Here is a 26,637-nt window from a genome sequence, read left to right on the forward strand (position 1 = left end):
TACATCTGCAAGTTTAGCCAAGCCCTGTGTCTGAAGCTTTAAGACAAAGCTGTTTTGAGTTAAGCTAGACGTGTCTGAAAACAAATTTCTTTGAAAGGACGTCTCAACTGTACCTAAAGCATCACTACTGCAATGTTAACATGTGCGACTAAAACAGACAGACTCAAAGCTGATGTACAAAAGTTTCAGAGCCCAAGGCTTTCTCTACACAACACAGCATTTAGCGACACATCGGGTAGTGTAAACGCTGTTTGTCGGTACTTTTGCTGACAAAATACTTCCATCGCCTACAAGCAGTGTTCACGTTGTGGACAGGAGAGTGCTTCTGTCATCAATGAGCCGTATACACTGCCACTTGCCGCAGCAAAACTTTTGTCTTGGGGCGTAGAGGAGGCTTTTTGAAGCATCTGTAAATGACGAAAAGTTGTTGTTGTTCAGTTGGCAGTGTAGACAAAGCTTCATTCTGTAAACTGTATCCAAAAGATAGATCGGATTGGAAAGAAAATACAAAAAGTAACTTCTGTAACCTAACTCTGTGACATATGCTCTTGAGACTCCTGACATATTAGCCTGTCGAAAGTCACTACAAAAACAGTGGTACCATTGCCATCAATGACATACAATACACTATCATCTCTCCTACCTCTTAAAAAAAAACAACATCTATTCATTGGAACAATTCAGATTACTACTGAGAGTGTAGTTCAAATGGATTTTAAATCAATCATAAAAGGTTGCTCAGATTGAGGAAAAAGGGAGTCCTCCTTTAACAAAAGAGGAAAAGCAAAACATCTTTACTCTTGTTGCATGACAATTAAATTCTTTTTGCCATTTTCAAGCAGGATGATGATAAAACTTCATTAGGTCAGTTTACATTTAATGAAAACCTGATACTGAATACACATAATCAAAACCACAAAGATGTACTTCAAGTGTTGTTCACTCTAAGTATGAATGCCTACATAAATTAAAACCTTCTAATGCTGCCAATATGAAGACCTTACTAAAGCAAAACGTGTCCTTACAAGTTCTTCATTAATAAAACATCACCAATGTCAAAGAGAAAGCACAAAACCATTCCCTAATTCCATTACTAAAATGACAACATGGGAAGAAAAGGGCAGCTCTCAAATAGCTAAATTACAACTATTAGAGTTGGCTGGAAACTGGAATTCTCATTCCACAGGAAATTCTAAGTTTCCAAAAAAAAAAAAAAAAAAATTCTGGAACAGAATGATAAATGAAATTTTGAAGTTTCCTGAAGAACAGGAATTCCAAAAATTTTGTTTAGAAAGTCAACCACATTTTCTATCAACCTTTCCCAGAGCCAGGAAGCTTGGGGAGCCTGGGCTACCAGGACTTCTGGGGAGGGGAAGAGACAGGAGGTGCTGACAGACAGCTGGTGTTGCATCCTAGGCCAGCTGCCCTGCAACCGTGACAGGGAGCCACACCACACCTCAATAGTGAGGTAAGTATACCCCCTCCAGCACTCCGCCAAACTGTACCCCCTTTTTCAACTCCCTCCATGCTCTCCAGCAGTCCTCTTTTTGGGAACCTGAAAGATGGTAACTCTAATGCAAACTGCCATCTAGGAAGATTTGTTCTGTTCCACAGAGGAGTCCTTTTGTATCTTTTTTTGCTTCTATCATACAGGGAGAGCAGTGTGAAAGCTGCTCCAGGTTCCTACAGCTCAGAGTCCAGATTTGCTGCCTCTAGCTTTGGGGAGTGACTCCACTAAGACACCCTGTCATAACTTTCCTACTCAGATCTGAACCTTGGAGTTCAGAACATGAGAAGCTAGCATGAAACCTCCAAACTTAATTACCAGCTTGGATCTGATACCGCTGCCACCAGCCACAAAATTCCAGTGTCTGGCTCACTCTGGTCTCCCCAAAACCTTCCCTGGGGGACCCCAAGACTCAGATGCCCTGAGTCTCACCACCAAGGGAAATAACCCACTTCCCTTCCCCCTCTTTACCTCCTCCCAGATTTCCCCGCCCTGGGTACTCTAGGATATTCCCTGCTTCAAGTCCTTGAAACACAAGTACCGAGAGCTCAAATTTCTCTCTCTCTCTCCCCTCACCCAGAGGGTATGCAAAGTCAGGCTTAGTAAATCTAACACGAAGAGATTTTCCCTCTCCCTTCGTTTCTTAGCCTTGATCAGTAAAAAAACACTCAAACAGGTCTTAAAAAGAAAGCTTTATATAAAAAGAAAGAAAGACATAAAAATGGTCTCTATATCAAGGTGACAATATACAGAGTCAATTGCTTAAAAGAAAAAATGAATAAACAGCCTTATCCAAAAAGAATACAATTTAAAACATTCCAGCAACTAGACAAATGTAAATACAAAAAAAACAATATAAACCTATTGTCTTACTATCCTTGTACTTACAACTTGGAAACAGAAGATTAGAAAGCCTGGAGATAGAGAGATCACTCTCAGGGCAGAGAGGGTCACCGAACCAAGACAAAGAACAAAGAACTCACACCCAAACTTCCCTCCACCCAGTTTTGAAAGTATTTTGTCTCCTGATTGGTCCTCTGGTCAGGCATTTCAGGTCACTGTTTGTTAACCCTTTTATAGGTGAAAGAGACATTAACCCTTAGCTATCTGTTTATGACACACCCTGCCATGTCTAGCACTGCTGAGAAATGCAGGTATCCCAATCACAGAACATACTGTAACCCCCCCCCCATACTGTATTCGACAAAGGTGGGAGAGGAGGGGATGTACCGATAGCATCTCGGCAGCAGACAGGCCATTAAATCCCGTTGTTGAGAAAGAACTAGAAATTAAGCTACAGAAGGCAAATGTATGGCCAAAGTTGTTTGCTTGTTTTGTATGGCCAAAGTTGGTTGGTTGTTTTGTTATGTAGCCACAAGTTAGCCAAACCTCCTTATAGTCAGAGGCAGAATGAAAAACTGGCAGGCTATTCAGTGTAGCTAGCCACACCCTCTGTTATCAGTGACTGACAAGTCTGGTTCTGCCTGTATAGCTACATGCAAACTGAGTATATTAGTTTACTGATTTTTGCACCTTGCACATTAAAGAAAATACTAGGATTATGGTCTGAATAAACGTGGGTAATGCAACAAACATACCTATTTCCACTACTAAACTCTAAAACACATGACAAAGTGGTAAACAATAAAAAATGTACTTTATGCCAGATTTGCATAAATAGCTGTTCAGGCTATCATTTTACTGTAAACAGCCACATCTCTACATAGCATTATCCATCAGAATTTTCCAATGCCAGTATAAAACAACACCCCCTCCATATGATGTTGTTGCTCATTTTATGAGAGAGAAGAAATTAGTATCTCCACTATTGCTGATGGGAGAACTTCAGAAAATCTCTTAATTTTGCCATTATTTTTCAATTTGATCTTGTGAGTTTCTACTGTGATTAGAACAAAAAGTGTGTTTCTCAGAAAAGAACTTACAGAAACTTACATATTGTTACCTTAAGGGGCAGAATACATTTCAAAGTAGATAATTTTTGAGGAAGGAAACATATGACTTCAACCATTAGCTGAGTAGGCTGGGTGTTCTTTTTGAAATTAAAATTTTACATTGTGAGCAGTTCTACCTACAGTGGAAAACAGTGAAACATGTTTGCATTCATTTTTTTCTTAATCTCAAGGTTTTTTTTTAAATGTGCACAGAAAAAAGGAATTTTTTTTGAAAAAGCTGAATAGAAGAGTTCACAATGGAATGAGGATATCAAACTAGTTTTTTTCCCTTAAACATTTAAAATAAAAGCCTGTTTTGAGGTCTCTCAATACTGAAGATAAATTAGTCATTAATTAAGCATATAGGAATGCAGCAAGTAGGTTGTAGTAAATTACTCGTGTCACAAACTAGGCAAACCCACTAACATGAGCCAAGAGGTTGACACAGCCCACTTAACGCTTCAAATAGAATTCTTAACAACAAAAAGGATTTTAATAGATATTGAAAAAAATTGTCTAACTTTCGGGACCAACAGGATTATTACACAATTACAAAAGTTATTTTTCATTCCAATACCTATCTTCATCACTTTCACAAAAACTTTTGAAGTTTTACTTCTCAGCCCAAAGTTGAATATAACTTGGAACACTTGAATAAAAATCAAGCAAACTGCTGGCTTACGCAACTATTAAGGTAACAGTTTACTTGTTTTTAAAAAACTGTCAACCTTTTAAAAAGCAAACCAGTTTTGATTTTTCAGCTGACATTCAAAATAAATTTATTTATTTAATCTTCTGGAGGACAGATCTAAATACTGAGAAGAAAGTTACAAACATTTTAAAAATGCAAGCCTTTTAATATATTGCAGTTTTAATTATTCTGACCCACACATATTCAAAAGCACTATCAGCAAACCTCAAAGTTTACAAACACTGTAAACACCTGTTGAATAGGGAAAAATCTGGTTTTGTCCATTTAACTTGTTTTAATATTGACTATTTGGCCCTATCCACACCCTTGGCATCTCTAATGGTCATGAGGGGGCAAAAAACAAGCTTAAGAGTAAAGAAAATCTTTGGGTAAGCACCAGTGAAGTATTCTGGAGGTTTCATTCTCAGGGAAAGAAATAAAAACAAATCTTGAAGGTACACAAGTCTTACCTGAAAGCACAAAGACTTAGTACTTCAGCACACTGATACCCAATGCTACTTTTTATATTTTGTTCCAAGAGGACTCCTAAATTTTTGGAGGGGGACTATAATAGGCTAACATAAACCATGGTTGTGGCATTAACTCTTACTTCTGAATCGTTAACTTTAGTGAGGTTTTTTATGCTATGAAACATATTTGAGCAGGTATTTGTTTTTTAAGAACAGAATGTGCAAATGGAAAGATTTAGTATAATAAAACCTGTAATGCAATTAATCTGTAGTCCCTTAATTTTTCCAATTTCCAGTCATTTTCCTTATGTTTGGAAAGTTATGACAACAGCTCAGAAGGGGACATGCTATGTTTTCTATGGATTCTAAAACACAATTCTAGCCTTACTAAACATGAATGACATTAATAGACATCCTCTAATTAAAGGGCATATGACAAAATATTTGGTTGTAACAGTCAGTAACTAACTTTCTGTTGACTTATATTCCACATTCAATATAACTTACAGAAAAAGAGTTACAGTACTGAATAAAGGCAGGGAAATTAGGGAATGCAGTGGGGGGAGGGAAGAAGTGGAGATGGGTGGAAATGATAATTACCTAGTTTTCAATATAGCACTTTTCTTCGGTAGATCACAAAGCACTTTACAAAGGAGAACAGTATCTTTACCCCCATTTTACAGATGGTGAAACTGAAGTACAATGTTGTGAAGTGAGGTTATCCAGCCAGTAACAACACTGGAAATAGAACCCAAGTCTCTGAATCCTAGTCCAATGTTTTTTGTGAGGAAGAGGGAGACGTGGAAGACCTTTCAGACTCACACTGTTCCCTCCCTGGCTGGGCTGTGGGGGATAGAGGACATGCCTCTCCTTCACACCATCTCTCAGCAAAATGGCTGGGATACAGAAGCAAATGCACCTCACACAAGCATGGAATGGGGCAACTGTGAACTCCAGCCTTTGAGAAGGGTGGGGACCATGCCACATACAAGCCAAAATCTGGAAGGTCCTGCCCCATTGGTGGCATCTGAGCCACTCTTTCTAACCCTCACATGAGAGGGAATGACAACATCCATGGAGATGAATGGAGCAGTTCACACTTCTCGGTGCTATTATTTCAAGCCCTGTTCATCTACATAAAATGTTCTCATCCACCTCTCTTCACAGCCTCCCAGGCTGATGGATGTATAACTCATCTTCACCACACATACACCGGGCCCAGATACAGGACAGGGATTCTGAAGATACATCTACACTACAGACACTCTATTAGCATGGCTGGGAGGCCATAGCTATGCCAGCATAATCCTGTAGAGCAGACCCCAGCCTACACCAATGAAAGGGATTATTCTATTAGTGTACAACCACTGCCTCGCAGACTTAAGGTCAGAAGGGACCATTATGGTCATCTAGTCTGACCTCCTGCACAATGCAGGCCATAGAATCTCACCCACCCACTCCTGTAACAAACCCCTAACCTATGTCTGAGTTACTGAAGTCCTCAAATCGTGGTTTAAAGACCTCAACGTGCAGAGAATCCTCCAACAAGTAACCCATGCCCCTCGCTGCAGAGGAAGGTGAAAAACCTCCAGGGCCTCTGCCAATCTTCCCTAGAGGAAAAATCCTTCCTGACCCCAAGCGATGACAGCTACATCGAAGGGAGTAGCTGCCTTCCATTGACATAGCTACACTGGCACTGGGGGTTAAGTCGGCTTGGCTAGGACACACAGCGTGTGTATTTTTCACACTTCTGACTGACATAGCTATGTTTGAACTAACCCTTAAGTGTAGAGCAGGCCTGCATTACCACTCACCTGTCTCCACCTAGTACATGCACTTCTCATAACCTCACCACCCTATGGCCCTTCCAGACTTACCAGGGCACAAAATGGCAAAGAGGAGGGTGGAGTTGACGTATGCACGTGAGGGGCTTGAGGCAGTGAGAAAATGGGGAAGCTCAGCACTGTAGCAGTGGTAAGAGCAATGGACATGATGGAGATTATGCTGTAGGAATTGGAGTAGTGAAGCACGGTCAGAGCAGTAAGGGGAAATGTGGGGTGCGGTAAAGTGCAGGAATGAGTGGAATGGAAAAGAGACTAGAGCTATGCAGCAGGGGATATTGGGATAGTTTCACCTGTCTCCTCAAGCACCCAACATACATGTCCCCCTCACGTCTGTCTCCACTTCAGAAGATTTCCACTGACTCTATATTAGTCCCTGCACACTCTCCCCAGCTTCTCAACCTGCAGATCCTATGCCGGTGCCTACCTCTCCAAAGTGGGGAAAGCTGAATCAAGAGCAAGAACCAGACTGTGCTGGATAGGCAGACAGATGGGACACAAGGAGATCATGCAGGCACAGCAAATGGACTAAATTGTGGCCAGTGCAGTCTGTGGCTGGGTAATCACCGCCAAGAAGCCAGAAGCAAAAGAGAGGGAGAGCTGAGTTGTGGTACATTGGGTGCTAACAATTTTTATTCATTTATTTATTTTAAACAAGGAAATTCAATTACCGAAAACTTTAACACGAAGTTAAGATTGCCCAGTGTTGCCTTGAGAATGTAGTGTGTGGCTGAAGACCTCTGAAAACCAAGATATGAAGAAAAAGGTACATGACACCCCCGCAATGTATCTTTAATGCTTCTCTATTTGAGCTATGAATATTAGGCTATGTCTACTCTACCACTTATGTGGGTATAACTTATGTCACTCAAGGGTGTGAAATGAAACCCGAGAGCGACATAAGTTACACAGACATAAGTGCTGGTGTGGACAGTGCTATGTCAGCAGGAGATCTTCTCCCACCAACATCGCTACCGCTGCATGTTGGGGATGGATTAATTATATAGAGCACTCTCCCACTGGCATAGAGCGGCTACACTAGAGATCTTACAGTAGCGCAGCTGCATCAGTACAGCTGCGCCACTGTAAGCTCTCTAGGGGAGAGACAGCCTTAGCACTTTATCCTTAAAGATGCTACAGAACACTTTGGGAAAAGAGCACTTGAGATCTATAGAAAGAAGTTTAACATCTTCTCTTTGTTAAGGCAAAACTTTAGGCCAGGTATGGCAAACAGGATCTACTTACACCACATCTACACTTAAATATTGTGCCTACACCATACAACCCCATCTAGAGCCTTGCAAAATGTTTCTCCCCTTCACTTGTGCCCTGAGCATTCCTTCTGAGATACTGCCTTCACTTACCATTCACAAAGCCCTGGAGACCATTGCCATGTTTGCCACCAGGCTGCTGACATTCTTTATGGCAAGAAGATACCCTTCTGCTTCTCTGCTGACACAACTTTCAAAATTTATCATTGAAATAAAGCATACTTAATCTCAAGGTACACATGCACCTCTCTTCATATCACTCACAGCTTTCCCAAACTGATCCAGTTAATCCCTGCATCACTTTTCAGCTACAACGAACAAAGTGAAGACAGCTGGTGTCCATGCAGGTAACCGCTGGAATTCAAATCTGTGGGTCCCAGCAAAATCAATGGCATACTCTCCTAGTCCTTCCTCATGTCTACTTATTGTAGATTCATAGATTTTAGAGACTATAAGGGACCATTAGATCATCTAATCTGACCTCCTATATAACAGGCCTGATAAATGGATGAATTTACTACTGTACTGAGCCTAATACCTTGTGTTTTAGTAAAGTCTCGCAAAGGCATCCAGTCATGACTTGAAGAGATGGAGACTCCACCACTTTCCTTGCTAGCTTCATTCTAGCCCTACTAAACAATTCACAGTAGCTATTGCCAGTTTCAAGGGGGGCAGCGCTGCAGTTGCACTGTGGGAGCACGATTTTCTGTAACTTTTTATTTCCTGGTTTTCAAAGATTTAAGTTTTGACATTACTGTAATGCTTCATTTTCTGGTTTTCAGAGGTTATGTTTAGCCACTCTCTACATTCAAGAAAGACATGAGAGGCATCACTGGGCAAACTTAACTCTGCATTAATGAAATTTTTAGATATTTAATAAAGACACAAGATGCAGTCTGAGCATTTCATGAAGATATACAAGAAGGAAAAACCTGAATGTCTAGAAAAACAACAATTTAACTACAATATTTTGAGTATAGGTCTTAGAAATTATAGAACAAATACAATCACTTCATTACAATCCTCCTCCCTCCTCACACTTTAAAAGTGGAATTAGGAGGGAGATGGGGGTAATTTTGAGACGTTACTCAACTCTATTGCTTCTAATGCGCAGTAAAAATCAATGGAGAAGAAGAATTAGTCCCCTCCTCCTGCGACTATGAAAGCCCACAAAATATGCTGGCTCACCAATATACTTAAAATTTCTTTATTGGTACATCCATTCATATGATGGATACAAGCTTATTTTCATCCTGCTCTTTTATTAGAAGCCAAACCTCTGTTTTTAAGCAAACATGACTAAATTATAAATATTTTTAAGTTACTATGCTACACACACTAAAGTCACTACAACTTACATTATTTTACACCTATAAAACAAATCAAATTCAAATCTTCTAGAATGACAGATTCAAGGGTCAAAGACCTCATATTCATCTGAATGGACAATACTGTACTGTAGAAGCTTCACTTATGCAAAAAGACATCAAAGATTAAAATATGTCTATATTTGGGTATAACAAATATTTCTCAACAGTAATAATCCTTTGTGAACAAATGAAAATTTGAAGCTCGATTGAAAATGGCTTATTCAGATTGCTTTCCCTCATTGAACAGCCTTCTTAAAGTAATACTTTCAAATGCTGGCAGCAACTTATAGGCTAAAGCTAGCAAACAAGAAGAATAGCTCGAACAAGAAAGGACTTTTCTCAACTTGGAGTGAAACCTGAATAAATTTATTCATAAACAGGGTGGTAGAGATCATCCCTCCATCATACGGCGGCTATTGTTACTTCTTGTATTATGCAATGTATTTTACTTTAGCTGCTCTTGGCTGGACAGCATATTTCCACTAAAAGTATACCTACAGTATACACAAAGACTTATTATGAACCACATATCCTGTTGAATCTGAACAAAAAAAAAATGTTTTTAAAAGCAAAATACTAAATTTAATTGCTAAAAGAAGTATAAACCATAATTTTACGGTGTATGATTTCTAATTGAATTACACACAGCTATTGTGACCTGTTAAACAGCATTAGTGGGTGCCCTAGCCAATACAGAATTTTCCTCAAAACTATAGGCGATTAAGTACGAACAAAATATATTTGTAGTTAATATAGGAATAGAGTGTTATAATGCTCTGCATTTGACTCTTCAGTGGCATTGGGTCTAAACTTCTCATGAACACAGATGCATCTTATTATCACCTGAAATTAATGAAGTCTAACACTGTTCGGGACTAAAGAATCTTTCCAGGATTTCACAATAAGACCAACCAGAATCTTCTTCACCATCTCTCAATCATGTTTTGATTGGCAACTGATACTGCACGACTTCTCAGAGATGCCTAAAGCTACAACTACCTATGGAGCTCACGTCAGTGAAGAAACTCCCACACCTACTTTTCCCTCATCCCTCACCACCATTATGGCAAAGAATACACTTTTAGTTTAATTAAAAAAGAAAATTCCTGTGCCACCAGTTTGACAAGGTATGAGGCAAATCCATCTAAATTTCAATGACATCTTTGAGAAGTTTTCTTAAGACCGTTCCCTCACTCCTTCCCTCTCTCCACAAAAACTGGCTGAGATCTTCTAGGATGCCACACATGCTGGGATATAACAGAGAAAGAGAGAGGCTGTCTGTGTGGAAGGGTGAGGGTAGGTGGTACGTATGGCTCCTGTCCCGCGAATTCTAAGCCTGGCTCTGGGTACAGTATATTTACATTTGTGAAAATTAAATGAGGATTCAGCATTTCTGCTGGGACCTCACATTACAGGACTGACCAAAAGCAATGCGTTCTGAAAGATCAAATACTCTGAAATCAGACATTACTGAATTGCTGTTTGCCCAAAGGAACTTACAAGTATTTTTCTGTTTGTAAAGTACCAAGCATTCTTTGTATTCAAAAATCAATAAACAATGGTAGAATTCTTATCAACTGGCATTTTAGCATTAAACACCTTTTTAGACTTTCTATAGCATTAAGATTTGTCTGCAATTCAACATTTATAAGACAATTAGCCACTACATGGATATTTAATATCTAGTTTTCACCGACACCAAATCTGGATATTCTTGCAAGAACAGATGCTGGTCATAACATATTCTGCATAATAGCTTCAACGGAATGATGTTCCTGTTTGTGAAAGCTGTGAGAAGCCACTGAGGCACTGCCCTGACCCACACAGTCATTCATCTTTGCCTCTGGTTGGCAGATTTAGCTCTATGGTAGTGGTTCTCAAACTTTTTTTACTGGTGACCCCTTTCATACAGTAAACTCTCAGTAAGACTCCCCTTATAAATGAAAAAAACGTTTTTATATATTTAACACCATTATAAATGCTAGAGGCAAAGCAGGGTTTGGGATGGAGGCTGACAGCTCATGACCCCCCATGTAATAGCCTTGTGACCCCTTGAGGGGTCCCAACCCCCAGTTTGAGAACTCCTTGTCTATGGTTAACAGTTGTATACTAAATTTTTCAAACTGTGTTAAAGGGGAGTGTTTTGGGAACAGCTGTAGGAGGTTAACCAAGCCACACATGTTAGACAAGTGTCAACAAGATCCCCCCCGGCCTATTAGTGCTCTCAATTTTTTTTGCCAAGTGATGAACAACGTGGTTTTATAATTCCAAACTTGCTCAAGCAGGTAGTGTTCAATAAGGACAGATACCTGTAACAAGTCTACCAGCATATGAGAGAGAACTAAAGTTATGGGTGCTTAAATTTTTAATTTAATGTTTATGCTATATTATATACAAGGAGTAATATTAGTTATCCAAGATTATTTGCCAGTTAAGAACTTGGCATTCACTCCGAGCAAAGTAAAATATCTCATTTTATTGATCTACAGTGTAGGTGTACCTTAGGGTTAATAGCTATGGGAACTGTAACAAACACTGGGAAGTTCAAGAATTTGTTAGAAGTAATTTTGAAAAATATGCTTTAAACCAACCTGGTTGCTAAAATTCTTTTATATTAATCTTAAACCTGTAATTTTAAATTCTCATTTGTTGTATGCCACAGTTCTAAACACGAAGATAAACATCTTCACAACAGATATTTACAAGAAATTTTGGTAGTTATCCAATAAAGTAATTCAAGAAAATGATGTCAAGAATTTCCCCAGTGCATGCTCTCCTCCCAAAATTACTATTACTTACTTTAAAACATAGTTAAGAATTTAATTTCTATTATACAAACCAAAAAAAAAAGCTAATTTCTATTATAGAAGCAAAAAAATGTTTAGTTTCAAAGTCAACCATTGTGAAGTTAAATGCTGCATTTATAGTTGCCTGTGAAATTTTAATTCTGTTCCCTTGTTAGAGTGACCAGATGTCCTGATTTTATAGGGACAGTCCCAATTTTTGGGTCTTTTTCTTACATAAGCTCCTATTACTCCCCATCCTGTCCCGATTTTTCATGTTTGCTGTTTGGTCACCCTATCCCTTGTGCATACAATTTGTGCAATACACAAGGCACGGTCCTGTGGAAAATACGTAGTATGTAATCTTGTCACTAAAGACTATATCATAGTGCATATGTACAAAGGGGCTGAATTAAAATTGTATATGTCTGACATTTAAATTTTCAACTGTTTGACTTCACAACCAAAATAACTTTTTAATGTTTGTTTGCAGTTTCCCTTTTTTAAAAAATGCCTAAAATAAACTGTATTATGTATAATTATCAGCTCCCACAATCATGTCATCATGGTTTGAAATCTGTACCTTCAGCACTGCACAACAGAACACCACCACTTGGGCTACAGGACTAACTATTAGGTGGCTAGAAGAGAAGGCTATTATCACAAGAGAGTGGAGGGGCTAATGGTCTCCTAAATATAAGTGTCACTACCACTCCTGCGATTAAATAAAGGAATTTTCAACTGTGCCCCTCCTCTACCCCAACTACCATGAATTTTGACTCTGCATCACTGTCTTGTCCTGTAAAACAACAGTGAGTCTTCAATGGATGTGTGAAAGGTAGGTAAGAGGTCATGTGACCTGTATGTAACTAGTAGTCAGAATATCTGTATATAGATTCAGGGCACCAAAGGATGGTCAGAGTTAAGGTTCCTCTTCAAAACTAAAAGCTATCCTTAACAAATTCACTTGTCTACTCACATTTAAGTTAAAATCATGGATTGAGAGTGCTCTGCCAAAGCAGTGCCAGTAGTACAAGAGTTCAATGTGCATACTTCCCTCCTGAAGATAAATTCACAATGGGGAACATAGACTTTTTGTGCAGTGCAGGAGGAAAGGAGTCAATTTTTTTTTCTGCTTCTTTACTCTCAATATCTATTACTGTACTAACATTTGTACACATTAGTGGCAAGTAAAATAAAATATTCCAATTAGTTACCCACTGGATGATTTGTCAAGAGTTTACTGAATATCCTGAATGTAGCATTTACGTTCTCAATCAGGATGTTTATTCTTGCTACAATTGGTGGGAAAGACATTTCTCAGACTTTGCGCATTCATTTTTGTTGTTACTGAAGTATACTGTAGCACTTTATTGAAGACTGGTATCAGCATTTTCTACAAAACACCACACACGCTTGGTTACAAGATATGTAACTTCCATGAAAAATTACATGGCGCCATTAGCTGCTACATAGGTTAATGTTATTCTGCTATCTCTAGTTTTACACAAAAAAATTGTTTGTCAATTCTCACATGCTCATTTGATACAGACTAGATAAACAGCACCTGAATTTTTCAGTCCAGCAGCCAGAACATTCAGTTTAACAAACAACTATCATTATTAATAAGCTATTTAAGTGGGTCAGGATGATATGTTCAGAGAGGGCAGAATTGTTCCATATCTGCATAAGATACGACAAAATACCTGATGTTGGCCATTATCCGGCACAAGATACTAGACTAAATGGATAACAAGTCTGATACAGTATGGTCATTCCTATGTTATGACTTTCGCTGAAATGTTTGTAACTTCAGTTACCACTTCCATGCCTGATTTGCTGAAAAGTGGCTTAATTACCAAAAAGTGCTATTTACGCTGAGGCCTCTTTACTAGTTCTGGCAGCAAAAAGGGGCTATAAAGTGGGATCCTTAAAAGGTAATTTATGTCTACTTTAAGGCCCTTTTACACTGCCAGAACTATGTAATGAGACCCAAGGTCTTGTCTACATAGGATAGTTTTACCATTTATATTAATATAGTTTCACCAGCATAACCCTCACTCCCTTGTGCAGATACTCTTATTCCAGTCAAAGAGTGGCTTTTTTTCTGTGTAGTTAAACACCTTCCCAAGCAACATCCAGCTAAACCTAATTTTGTTCACAAGTAGCCTTTTCCAATTGACTACACTGGGATTTATAACTGTTATAACTATATTGATTTAAATTCACATCTTAGATTATAACAGTGGTTCTCAAACTCTTGTACTGGTGACCCTTTTCATATAGCAAGCCTTTGAGTGCAAACCCCCCCTTACAAATTAAAAACACTTTTTTTATATATTTAACACAATTATAAATGCTAGAGGAAAAGCAGGATTTGGGGTGGAGGCTGACAGCTCACAACTCCCCATGTAAATCTCACAACCCTTTAAGGAGTCTCGATCCCCAGTTTGAGAACCCATGGATTATACTGAATAAAAAGCTCTATATACAAAGCATTAGTGTAAATGACAATAAGGGCTTTGGGTTTAGAAGTCTCCTCCAAAGAACTCATACTGAAAGTGTGACAGTCACTCTTCCGCAAATGAATCACCTTTATCACCATGATCAGAAATTCCATTAGTAATTACAATGTTCTTTATAATTGTTAACTACAAATTACTACCTTGTGAGCTTTTAAACTATGAGACAAGAAAGTGGGTGCAGTTGTCTAATCATTTGACCTCAAATTATACTAAGCAGTACTAAGTATTTTCCCAATTCCTACAGCCTACTTAGAACATGGAGACATATTGATATTGCACATCTAAATGGTGATTCGAGTCTTAGAATTTTCACTTCCTACTTTGGAAACACAAACTAACTGTATTGAGTATAGAACAAAAAAGGCTCAAGTTTCAGCAGGTGGTATTGGTGAACCTCATCCATAAAATACAATTTAAAGGATAGCACAAACTGCTCTAAGGGAACAAAAAAATCTCTAGATACACTTGCCTGCCTGATGTCTGACATGTTTATAGCTGCACACAACACCAAGAGAAAAAATGAGTGTAAATGAAAATTTTGTAGTCTTCAAAGCATTTTCTGTTTTGTGTTACTGATATATGTTGTGAGGTTGGGAGATGCCCACAGCTAGCCCTTCAGTGGCAACAAAGTAGCACCTACTATGACAGATTTACATCAGGACCAATCAGGGCCCATTAAGGGGAATCCAGGATCTTTCTAGCAGCTGGAAGAAAATATAAAATAGGGACAGTGACATCACTTGGCCTCTCTCCTCTCCAATCTCAACATCTGGAAGATCCAGTGCTTAAGAGACTAGGGCTTCAAGTGAGGTTAAACTGATGGAGGGAAGCAATTGGAAGAATGAGAAGTTTATTTTTACCACCTTGATTTAGGAGTTTGCCTGTTTTGGCACACGTTTGCACAATCGGGAAGTCTTATGAGATTCCTGTTGCTTCTGGATAACTAACTCGCAGCTGTGACCAAAAGCTTTTGTTTTTAAATTTGATGGTCATAAGGTCTGCTATCAAATGCAGACCTAGCTGCAGTAATAGGTACAGCCTGGGCCACCTCAAGACTGGATTGTTTTAACAAGCTCTACATAGGACTATACCCAAAGATCCTAAGGAAACTTCAGCTGCTGCAAAATACGTCACTTAACTAATAGTACTTTCCACAGAGAGTACATTACATTTGTGTTCATCATATCTGAGTGCAATTAAAGATGTTGTTTTTAATCTATAAAACTCTAGATTATTATTTAAATTCAGAATGCTCCTTGACGACACAAAGAAAATCAACTGTTGCTGAAAATGTCAATAATTATAAAGATGAGACAACAGAATCCTGGCAGTTGCAACATAAGTAATCACTGTAAATTAAGGTCTTAAAAAGGTCTTAAGATTAAATGTTCAATGTGGTTTTGTAAGAATCTCATCTGACATATCTGTTCATGTTCTCTCAATTAATGTGATTAAACCAAAAATGGATTATTTATGTTCATTATATGTTTTGAGAAAAATGTTTATATAGATAGGTACCTGAATATTTTTTACTACCACAATTGCACCTGAACTCTCACTTGAATATCATCTGCAACCACTCACAATCAATATTTATATCTCCAAAAGTGCTAAAATGTGGAAATCAAAAATGGTACAGCAAAGATAATGGATCAGGGTCTTAATTAAAATAAAATACTACATACTGTTACCATAATAAAACCAAACCAAAACCATAAGCAGCTTCTCTCCTCATTCAGACTCTGCATTCCACTAGAAGCTCAAAGACGCATACACACAATGCAGTTCTTATTCCTGACATATATAAACTTGATATTTTGAAATAAAGAAATTTTGAACAAGACTATCATTAATACAGAAGATAAATGATTCCATGCCATAATACTATTATTTTTATACCATGCGAGATGGTGAGTCAAAAAAGACAGGTTGTGTTAGCACGCCTTTTAATAATATAGCTGAATGTCCAGAAATATCTGTTTCTATATCGTTTAGCATAGTTTGTTTTAACAACATCTAGAATACGTGTAAAACACATATGCTGTGATTGTCACCTCTGCACAAGTTGCTATGCATGCCAGTTATATTTTTTCCCTTTTATTTTTGGCAGATATTTGTGTTCACGTAAATTAAAGTCTAATACAGAGCTAACCTGAGCCTCCAGTAGCGTTGGCAAAGGTATAAAAGCTTCCATACACCGTTCATACATTAAGTGCACCCTACTAGTTCAGAATACATTTGACGATTATAGTCTACAGTCAAGTGAAGAGAAAGGGCAGCTCAGGCCTCCTATGAAGGAAGCATTGCTCTGGGCAACCGAGAGTGAAGTTGACCAAGGCCTGGTCTACAGTGTGCGCGCGCGCACATGTGTGTGTAAGTAAAAGATACGCAACTTCAGCTACGGGAATAGCATAGCTGAAGTCAACGTATCTTATTTTGACTTACCTCCCGTCCTCACGGCACGAGATCAACGGCTGTGGCTCTGCCGTTGACTCCGCTACTGCCGCTCGCCCTGGTGGAGTTCCAGAGTCGACAGGAGCGTGTTTGGGAATCGATATATCGAGTCTAGATGAGATGAGATATATCGATCCCCAGTAGATCAATCGCTACCCGCCGATCTGGCGGGTAGTCTGAACGTACCCCAAGACTACACAGTCAATCTATTTCAGTTAGAGTGAGTTCTATAGGTAACATCCAAATTTAGTTAAAAAAAGAAAAGCACTGAACCACCATTTTTATATTTCTTCCTTTATTTTAGTAGCCTACATATTTGTCACTGCATTCCATTAGTTATCACAGGTCTTTCAATAACTGATGGGACTACTGTACAAGAAGAATATTAGCTATCTCTGGTATGTGTCTGAGAAGTGAGGGGGGAAGGGTTATTTGTTTTTTTTAACACAATACTGTGTTCAGAGCACAAACTACAAGACAATTTTATGAATTTAATAAACTGTACCATTTATAAGTAGACAAATAGTGACTAAACTGTGATCCTACAATTGAACCTGCACAAGTGGACTCCCTGAACCTATGCAGAGCCAATCACAGATTCAATGCCTTGATTAATAAACCAGAGAACAACAAAATGCATTACTGCTACAAATACAGTTACCCCAGCAATCCTGCATTTCTTCCTTCACACAAAACACAGCTCTGGAGTCTTCATAAATAGTTGAAATACCAGTTCATTCTACTGTATAACAAATCTAAATAATACCTGAACATATAGAAAGAGGAAGTATGCATATGGACTACTGAAAAAAAATAAAAAAGGTTCACTAGGGCAGTGGTTTTCAAACAAAAAAAAAAAATTTCTGGCAACCCAGTTGAAGAAAATTGTTGATGTTGAAAATGGGGATGAGGGGTTTGGGGCATGAGAGGGACTTAGAGCTGGGGCAGAGGGTTGGGGTGTAGGTGTGAGGGCTGAAGGATGGGCCGGGAATAAGGGGTTTGGGGTGCAGGTAGGGGCTCTGGGTTTGGAGGGGTGGGGGGGAAAAAATCAGAGCTGGGGCAGAGGATTTGGCTTGGTGCAGGCTTACTAGGGCCACTCTCAGTCAGCATCTGCCCTGCCTGTCCTGGCACTGCAGACCGCGCTGGGCCCTGGAAGCAGCCAGCAGCAGGTCCAGCTCCCAGGCAGAGGTGCGCAAGCAGCTTCACATGGCTCTTGCCAGCAGGTTCCTGGGATGGGCGCAGAGCCTCATGGCCCCCCCTGCCTAGGAGCCAGACCTATTGCTGGCTGCTTCCAAGACGAAGCGTGGTGTCGGAACGGTTACAGCCTAGCCTGCCTTCACTGCCAATAGCACTTTCAACAGCCCAGCTGGCAGTGCTGACCAGCGCCACCGTGACCCAGTGCCTTACATTCTGCAACCCAGTACCGGGTTGCAACCCACAGTTTGAAAACCACTGCACTAGGGCAAAATACACGAAGTAACAAACACAAATAAAGCTATGACAAGTTCAGAAAACACTGAGAAAGATACGACCTACTGTTTAGTTAACACTTTGGTAATCAGATGACTAAACAATTGACTTCTAAGTCAATTCTTATCAAATACTTCCTTCATTAAAAAATAATGCTGTATTCCTTTTATACATTTGGAGAAGAAAGTATTAACTTAGATCTTTTTTCACAAAAACACCTTAATGATAATGACATGTTTACAATGGGTCTGCTTCCACCCGCACCTGAAATCAATGGGCAAACAATGGGCCTATTGAGAGAAGAAAGTTTAAAGGAATGTTCAACCTGAAACAGTGTCCCTTTATAAAAGTGAGTTAACAGTTTCAAATACCATTCCTGCCACAGTTTCCCCACCAATGTGTGTGGATTTACCCATTTTAAAAATATTTCTCCCTATTCCCTCTCATTCTCTCCCTCACCCTTCACGCCACTATTCTGTGGAAAACACCACACATTTAACTGGAAAAGACTAGCATATTAAAAAGTGGCAACTAACGTTGAGTGCCCAGATAAGACACCTTGGGCATTATTTTCAAAAAGTGCTAAGCCCATGCAGTTCTTCCTGAATTACACAGGACTTGAAGGTGGATGCTAAGCTCTTCTGAAATTCAAGCATTGTCTCAAGTTGGACACGCAACATATGGTCATTTGAGAAAGTTTTGGCCTCAGTTTATTATTTCATTATACTGCTGTAACATTACTACATTAGCATATATAATATGACTATATATCTATACGGTATTGGATGAGTTCCAGTGTAATTTGCCATATCATAGTGATTAAATGTGTGATAGGAGGGTAGCTTAACTGGAAAGATGTAAAACTATTATATAGTCATTGAATCTGTTCAAGAAGGTAAGTTTATTTGGAATAAATGTGCTACATACTAGTGTGAGATCATCAATATATTCACAAGTAATGAGCAAGCAGGCATGCTGGAAAAAGTGCAAAGTCATGGAGAAAAGCTATTCGCTGGTTATTGTAGGGTTGCAGCTAAAGTAGAGCAGCAGTGTTCCCCCCTCAGCCACCCCCGCCCCTCAAAAATAGAGTCTTAGTTCTTTAGATTTTATAAGCTGCAAAGTACAAGCTACTGTTATCTGACAGCAAGTCTCTTTTGGGGGGGGGGGGGGGTGAGCTAACCAACTTTGACTGTATCCCTTTAACTCGAACTGGAAAAAAAACAGTAAGGTGCATAAACATTGCTCATCATTCCTGACCACACTCTACAATGCCTATACATCACAACACATGATATTTTTTGGTATTTTGCCTCCTACAGAGGCCAGCAACTAATACTTCAGTGGAAGGCAAAAACCAAACCCAACCCCATAACTCAATTATTGACCTAAGTCAATACTGCAGTGTTCTTAGACTTCTGCTTCGCCACTGCAACACAGTGCACATTAACACAGTATCAGACCTAACCTTTCAAAGTTTTTGTTACATAATTTTAAAAGATTGTGTGCTACGTACAGTATTTCTTAGGTCTTAAATAAAAGCCACCAGAAAAGTCTGCTTTCCATCGAACAACAAACAATTTATGTGCGCTCTCTGGAATATTTTATTTCATTCAGACATATTGTAAAGTATAAACAAAACAAATACTAAGATTATTACAAGATGTATGCCATTCAAAGCATCCATACCTGTGGAAGTGCAGTATTGAGCTGTCTCTGCAAGGAATCTCTTTCATGACTGACTTCATGTAGCTTGCCCTGGGTCAATACTAGCGTTTCTTGAGTCTCTCTTAGTGTGTCCAGAAGTCGATCCCTTTCCTCCAACATGGATACCATTAACTGCTCAAAATGGGAATCAGCATCCGACTGTAAAGGAGAGCCTGAACCATGGCCTCCATTTCCTCCTGAGGGAATCTCTGCCTCGCTGATGGTTGGCATCACCTCACACATCATCTTGAAATAAAAAATTCAATGTAAAGTTATAAATAGTAACTAAAAAGTGCAGGGTACAAGTCCAAACAAAATGTCTGTAAACTAATATGTAAAAGGACCCTGCCTATACTAGGAAAAATTAGCATCCACAGTAAATCATCAATTTAGCTTCTGCAGTGATACCAACACTGGAGGCTGACATAACTTAGGTTTTAACCACTATGTCATGTATTATTACAGAGATGCCGTGTACAATGAGCCAATTCATTGAAGTCTCAGTTTTTACAAATATTGGTGCCACTGCTCATTAAAGACGTTGTGATTTTCTTGCAAACCTGTTTCAGTACTACTTGTGACCTCATTTTCTAAGAGATTTATGTTCTTTCCTTTTTAAAATTGTTGCTAGTACCTTCAGAAAGTATTGAAACCACACACAGCCAACAAAAATGACAATCAATCAATCATCTACTGTACTGCAAAGCTATTTGGAAAGAGCAAAAGATGATTCCCCCAACCTTGTGAAACTCTATTCTGACATCAGGACAGCTGGTTTAATTCATGACAGAGCACCCTTGAGCTCGTTATACTGGCCATACAATCTCTACTATAGCAGCTTGCTGCAGGAAAATTAGCAGTAGCACATTTCTGTATTGGGATACAGCAATTGGAAAGTCAGACAGATAGATCAGCCCAGGGGAAATTAAAACTAAAGTTAAGGATGTGAAAGGACATTAAACCTCTCAGGTAATAGTACTAAAACAAAACCAACAATGCTTCAGCAAGTGCCTGCAGTACATTATAGGCTGTCACTGTAGAGATCAATAGTAAAAGATGCCTGTAAAGAAAAACAGACTGAGGCACAAAAATTTAATAAAAATATGAGAGTATTCTTGTGCCATCGTGTAAATGGTAAAAAGTAACAAAACCTTACAAGAGGAGTTCAAACGTGGAAGATTATCAATTTAAGCAGAACCCTACAGCCCATTTTAAATGCTGAGCCATCATGATTTCTGAACAGAACTTGGAGAAACTTCTGTTCCTCAAATTTAAATGCAATGAAAACCAGAAAGCATTGTTAGTCAGCATTAGCACTAAGCCACTAAGACCTTAAGGAATTCTTGGGACAGAGTGTGCCTTAACCTTCTTTGCAAATGGATTTTTATTTTTGTAAGCTTGTAAACACATACAGAAAAGCAATAAATTTTCTTATAGGGGTTCAAAAAGTATATCGCACACTCCCCCCATGCTTTCAACTACTTATATAATGAAAACAGATTTCATATTTCCTCTGAACATCTACATTAGTAAAAGTTTATTCTTCTCCCAATCTGCTGAATAAACTTTACATTTCAGAAATAATTTCAAAGATATCTCACTCTTGGGAAGAAAGATTTTACAACACATTTCAGAGATACTGTCTCACTATTAAAAAAAATATTTTAAACCTTCAGAGGTCCTTTATTTTAAACACCACCAATTTATTTACCTTGTTCGAAGAAATAAAATGGCTTGAAAACAGCCCCCGAAATTCCAGCAACCCCAGATCTTTCCTGTTCTTTTAGCAGCTTTGTGTGATCCCCAGACACCTTTCAGGCTGTAGAGTAGCCATCTACCTTGGGTACAATGTCCATTTACTAAACAATCCCACACACAAATGGATAAATAAAACTGCTGAGCAAAGAATAGGTCCAGTCTGAGCAACAATGGTTTCAGTCGGCCAATGAAGTCCCCAAGGCAAAACAGAATGGGTGCAAAGAAGCCAATCTCAGCTTCCCTTCTCTCTACCGATAGCCCACAGTTCCTGCAACAGCCCGAGTGGGGGAAGCATGTGCAAAGGCAAAACCACTTCTATCCTGCTGGTGCAACAAGCTTCAACAATGCATGGTCCAGAAATCCCTCTAAGGTCACAATCGCATTATTCAAGAGAGTAAAAATTGAAAGAAAAGAGGGGATGGCTTTTCTTGTGGGGTATTTAGAAAAACTCTCTCTTTTTTCCCCTTTGTTAGTAACAGTAGGATCCTTTCCTTCCCTCAGTTTCCTGGGTCTTCTCTCACACATTTATAATCCCAGTGGTGGGTGCCGTTGGACGCTGTTTTGAAAGTCGGGAGGGGCTGTTGGGGTATTTGTACTTTGGGTTATTGTTCCATCCACTTACACTCACCCTCATATCAATGACTCTTCAGAAGAGGCTCCGGCACTGAGATGCCCTGATCCAGCCCAGTAACCAGCCCTCCTTCTAAAACTAAACAAGAGGTTATCCTAGAGGCGGGGGGCAGGTGAGTCCCGGGACCGAGAGACTGACTAACTGGGGGACAGATCGATGGTTTGGAGCCGAGGTCCCTGCAGTGTTGGGGTTGTTCTCCTCTCCCTACAGACCCGAGTGGATTAGGAGGTAGGAGGCTCTTCCCCTGGCGGAGGCCCCAGGGGAGCGCCGGCCTGGGGAAGGGCCCCTTTCCCGAGGCCTCGCTCCCCTGAGCGGCTGGAGTAGTCTCGGCTCCCGGGAGCCCTAGCGAGGAGTCGGGTGGGGCTTCCTGGGTGCCGGAGAAGGGAGCCGGAATTGCAGGGGGGGGGCTGGCCTGGCCGCTGGGGGCTGCTCTCTCTCCTGGGTCCCGGGGCAGAGGTTGTTCCCGGCGCTCAGATCTCTTCTCGCTCGGCCCGGCTCCGTCCGCCGCCACCTCCACGGTGGCCGGTGCGGGACTGGCCGAGGCCGGGTAGGTGCCGCCCCGTGCCCCGGCAGCGGCTTAGGCCCAACGATGTCCCCGTGGCCCTGGAAGCGACCGGCTCCGCTACGGGCCAGGCCGTGCCCCGAACCCGCTGCTTCTAGGCGCGCCGCTCCCGCTGCCTCCGGTCCCCTCAGCCGCCGCCGCTGCTCTTCCCGGCGCCCTCCGCGGCTCGGGCCCAAATCAGTGCGGGTCCCAGAATGCACCGCGCGGCGCCAGAGGCTCACGGAGCCGCTGCCCACTTTCCGGGTCTCCGCCACGCTGGGAGGTGGCCGGTTCGAGACTCTCCTCGTCCGCACCCGCTCACCTCACGGGCCCGGGCATAGTCACTGCGGGCGGGACTGGGCAGTGACGGTGAACAACACGGATGTGTGGAAATGTCCCGTGTTCTTGCAGTACAGTGGCAAACGCTGATGTCTTCCCGCCAGCCACCCTGCGTGGCGGGCCAGTGTTTGCACTGCCCTGAGCCTCTTCTAGCTGTAGACAATGAATTGTTTGATGTGTCTGGGATGGAAGCTGGAGGCACGAAAGTAGGTATAGTGGTCAGCGGGTTTTCAGTGTAGGGTGGTGTTAACGTGACTGTCACTTATTTGTACCATGGTGCCAAGGAAGTGGACTGCCTGTGTAAATTGGTCCAGGCTGAGGTTGATGGTGGCGTGGAGGCTGTTGAAATCGTGGTGGAATTCTTCCAGAGTCTCCTTCCCATGGGTCCAGATGATGAAGATGTCATCAATGTAGCATAGGTAGAAAAGGGGCATGAGTGGATGAGAGCTGAGGCAGCGTTGTTCCAGGTCAGCCATAAAAATGTTGGCATATTATGGGGCCATGTGGGTGTCCATAGCGGTGCCACTGATCTGGAGGTGTATATTGTCTCCAGAATTTAAAATAATTGTGCATGAGGATAAAGGCAGAGCTCAGCAACCAGTTGTGCTGTGGCATCATCAGGGATACTGTTCCTGACAGCTTGTATTCCATCTGTGTGTGGGATGTTTATGTAGAGAGCCTCCACATCCATGGTGGCTAGGATGGTGTTTTCTAGAAGATCACCAATGCATGTTTTCTCATGAAATAAGTGGTATCATGGAGATAGCTGGGACTGCTGGTGCCATAGGGTCTGAGTAGAGAACACACAATAGCAGATTTAAAGGTAGCTGTCCTGCAGCAAAAAAACTTCAGGACCAGAAGCCAAAGAGAAACTGCTGAATGTCAGTTCATTTGAAAATTTGACACCATCAGCTCAGGATTAAACAAAGACTGTGAATGGCCATCCAATTACAAAAGCAGTTTCTCCTCCCTTGGTGTTCACACCTCAACTGCTAGAAGAGGGCCTCATCCTCCCTGATTGAACTAACCTTGTTATCTCTAGATTGATTCTTGCCTGCATATTTATACCTGCCTCTGGAAATTTCTACCACATGCATCTGACGAAGTGGGTATTCACCCATGAAAGTTATGCTCCAATACATCTGTTAGTCTATAAGGTGCCACAGGAGTCTTTGTCGCTTTATACTGGTATAAAGCACCTTTATACCAGCATTAGTGCATGTACAGTGGGGCGGGGGGAGGGAGGTGCTGCTTTGTCTATACCAAAACAGTTAAAGTGGGATAACTCTCTAGAGTAGACAAGCCCCTAAGGCTTTAGCTGTTACAGTTGTGAAGAAAATCTCAGAAACATGAACAGAGCTCTCTAGGTGACTCTGCAGACTGCCTGGAACAATAGTTCTGAGGGGCATGAACTGGCCAGTTCACATGACTGAGGTTCAAAGGGTATGTCTACACAGCAACTAGACACCTGCCATGGCTGGACCAGGCCAGCTGGCTTGGGCTCGCAGGCCTCAGGGTGTGAGCTTGTTACATTGCTGTGTAGACTTCCTGGCTCAGTATCAGTCTAGGACCTTGTGAGATGGAAAGGTCTCAAGAGTTCAGGCTCCTGGCTGAGCCTGGAAGTTTACACAACAATGAAACAGCCCCACAGCCCGAGCCCCATCAAGGACCAGCCAAAGGTGTCTAGTTGCTGGGTAGACAAACGCAAAGTTTCTGACTTAGTGATGATGATTTAAATATCAATTTTGTTAACTATTTCATTGCTCCTACCCTCCTTGGAGTCCAAGCATCTACAAGAAGTGATCCATAGATTACAAGGCCAGTAGGGATCTATGTGATCATCTAGTCTGACCTCCTGTATAACACAGGCCATAGAACTTCCCCCAAATAATTCCTAGAGCATAGCTTTTAGAAAAACATCTAATCTTGATTTAAAAATTGTTAGTCATGGAGAATCTATCAAAACCCTTGTCTCAGTGGTTAATTACCCTCACTGTTTAAAGAGAATGTATACCTTATTTCCTGTCTAAATTTGTCTAGCTTCGAGTTCCAGCTATCTGATCCCGTTACACCTTTCTCTGCTAAACTGAAGAGCACAATATTAAATATTTGTTCCCCATAGACTGTCATCAAGTCACCTCTTAATCCTTAACCTTCTCTTGCTTCTTGAGTCTATCACTATGACGAATGTTCACTAATTCTTTAATCATTCTCACGGCTGTTCTCTGAACCCTCTCCAATTTATCAACATCATTCTTGAAATGTGGAGACTGGAACCAGACACAGCATTCCATCAGTGGTCACCCTAGTGCGAGATACAGTGGTAAAATACCCCTTGCTATTCCTACTCGAGATTCCCCTATCTACACATCTAAGGATTGCATTAGCCTCCATGCCACAGCATTGCACTGGGAGCTCAAGTTCAGCTGATCAGCTACCACAACAACCCCAAAATCTTTTTCAGAGTGTCTGCTTCCCAGGATAGAGTCCCACATCATATAAGTCTGGCCTACATTCTTTGTTCCTAGGTCTATACATTTACATTTAGACATATTAAAAAACATATTGTTTGCTTGCGCCCAGTTTACCAAGTGATCCAGTATCAGTAACATGTCCTCTTCATTATTTACCATTCCTTCAATTTTTGTCTCATCTGTAAACAATATCAGTGATGATTTATTCCGCATCATTGATAAAAATGTTTAACACCATACGGCCAAGAAACGATCCCTGAGAGACACCTGCTTGATGATGATTTCCCATTAATGGTTACACTTTGAGGCATATCAGTTATCCAACTTTTAATATGTGGCATCTTAATTTTATATTATTCTAGTTTTTTAATCAAAATGTTTTGCAATACCAACTCCAGCATTTTACAGAAATCCAAGTATAATCAACACTATTCCCTTTTATCAACCAACTTTGTAATTGCATCAAAAAATATCTAGTTAGTTTCACAGGATCTATTTTCAATAAACCCATCTTGATAGGCATTAGTTGTATTACCCTCCTTTAATTCTTTTTTAACTGAGTCCTATATCAGCGACTCCATTATCTTGCCCAGAATCAAAGTCGGACTGACAGGTCTATAATTATCCAGGTCATACCTTTTAAATATTGGCACAACATTGGCTTTCTTCCAGTTTACTGGAACTTCCATGGTGTTCAAAGACTTATTGAACATCAGCATTAATGGTCCAGTGAGCTCAGCAGCTTTTTAAAACTCTTGGGTGCAAGTTATCCAGACCTTCTGATTTAAATATGTCTATCTTTAGTTGCTGCTGTTTAACATTCTATTGAAATGCTAGTTGAATGGAAAGAGCATTA

General features: G+C 40.5%; 1 protein-coding gene across 4 annotated transcripts in view; it reads right to left on the minus strand.

Annotated features, from left to right (window-relative positions):
- The window catches only part of PPFIA1 (PTPRF interacting protein alpha 1), a 90,632-nt gene extending 67,452 nt beyond the window's left edge, over positions 1-23,180 (minus strand). Inside the window, exons 1-2 of one of the 4 annotated variants that reach the window (XM_030560109.1) lie at positions 21,750-23,178; positions 20,021-20,284 (exon numbers count right to left, since the gene is read on the minus strand). In XM_030560109.1, coding sequence (XP_030415969.1) covers positions 20,021-20,284 — 264 coding nt within the window. In that variant the 5' untranslated portion in view covers positions 21,750-23,178. Of the gene's footprint in view, positions 1-20,020; positions 20,285-21,749 lie in introns of all 4 variants that reach the window. The other 3 variants (XM_030560111.1, XM_030560112.1, XM_030560110.1) reach the window with 3 other exon arrangements.
- Between the last annotated feature and the right edge of the window lie 3,457 nt (positions 23,181-26,637).

The sequence above is a fragment of the Gopherus evgoodei genome, chromosome 4, assembly GCF_007399415.2.
Source record: "Gopherus evgoodei ecotype Sinaloan lineage chromosome 4, rGopEvg1_v1.p, whole genome shotgun sequence".
Classification (NCBI taxonomy): domain Eukaryota; kingdom Metazoa; phylum Chordata; order Testudines; family Testudinidae; genus Gopherus; species Gopherus evgoodei.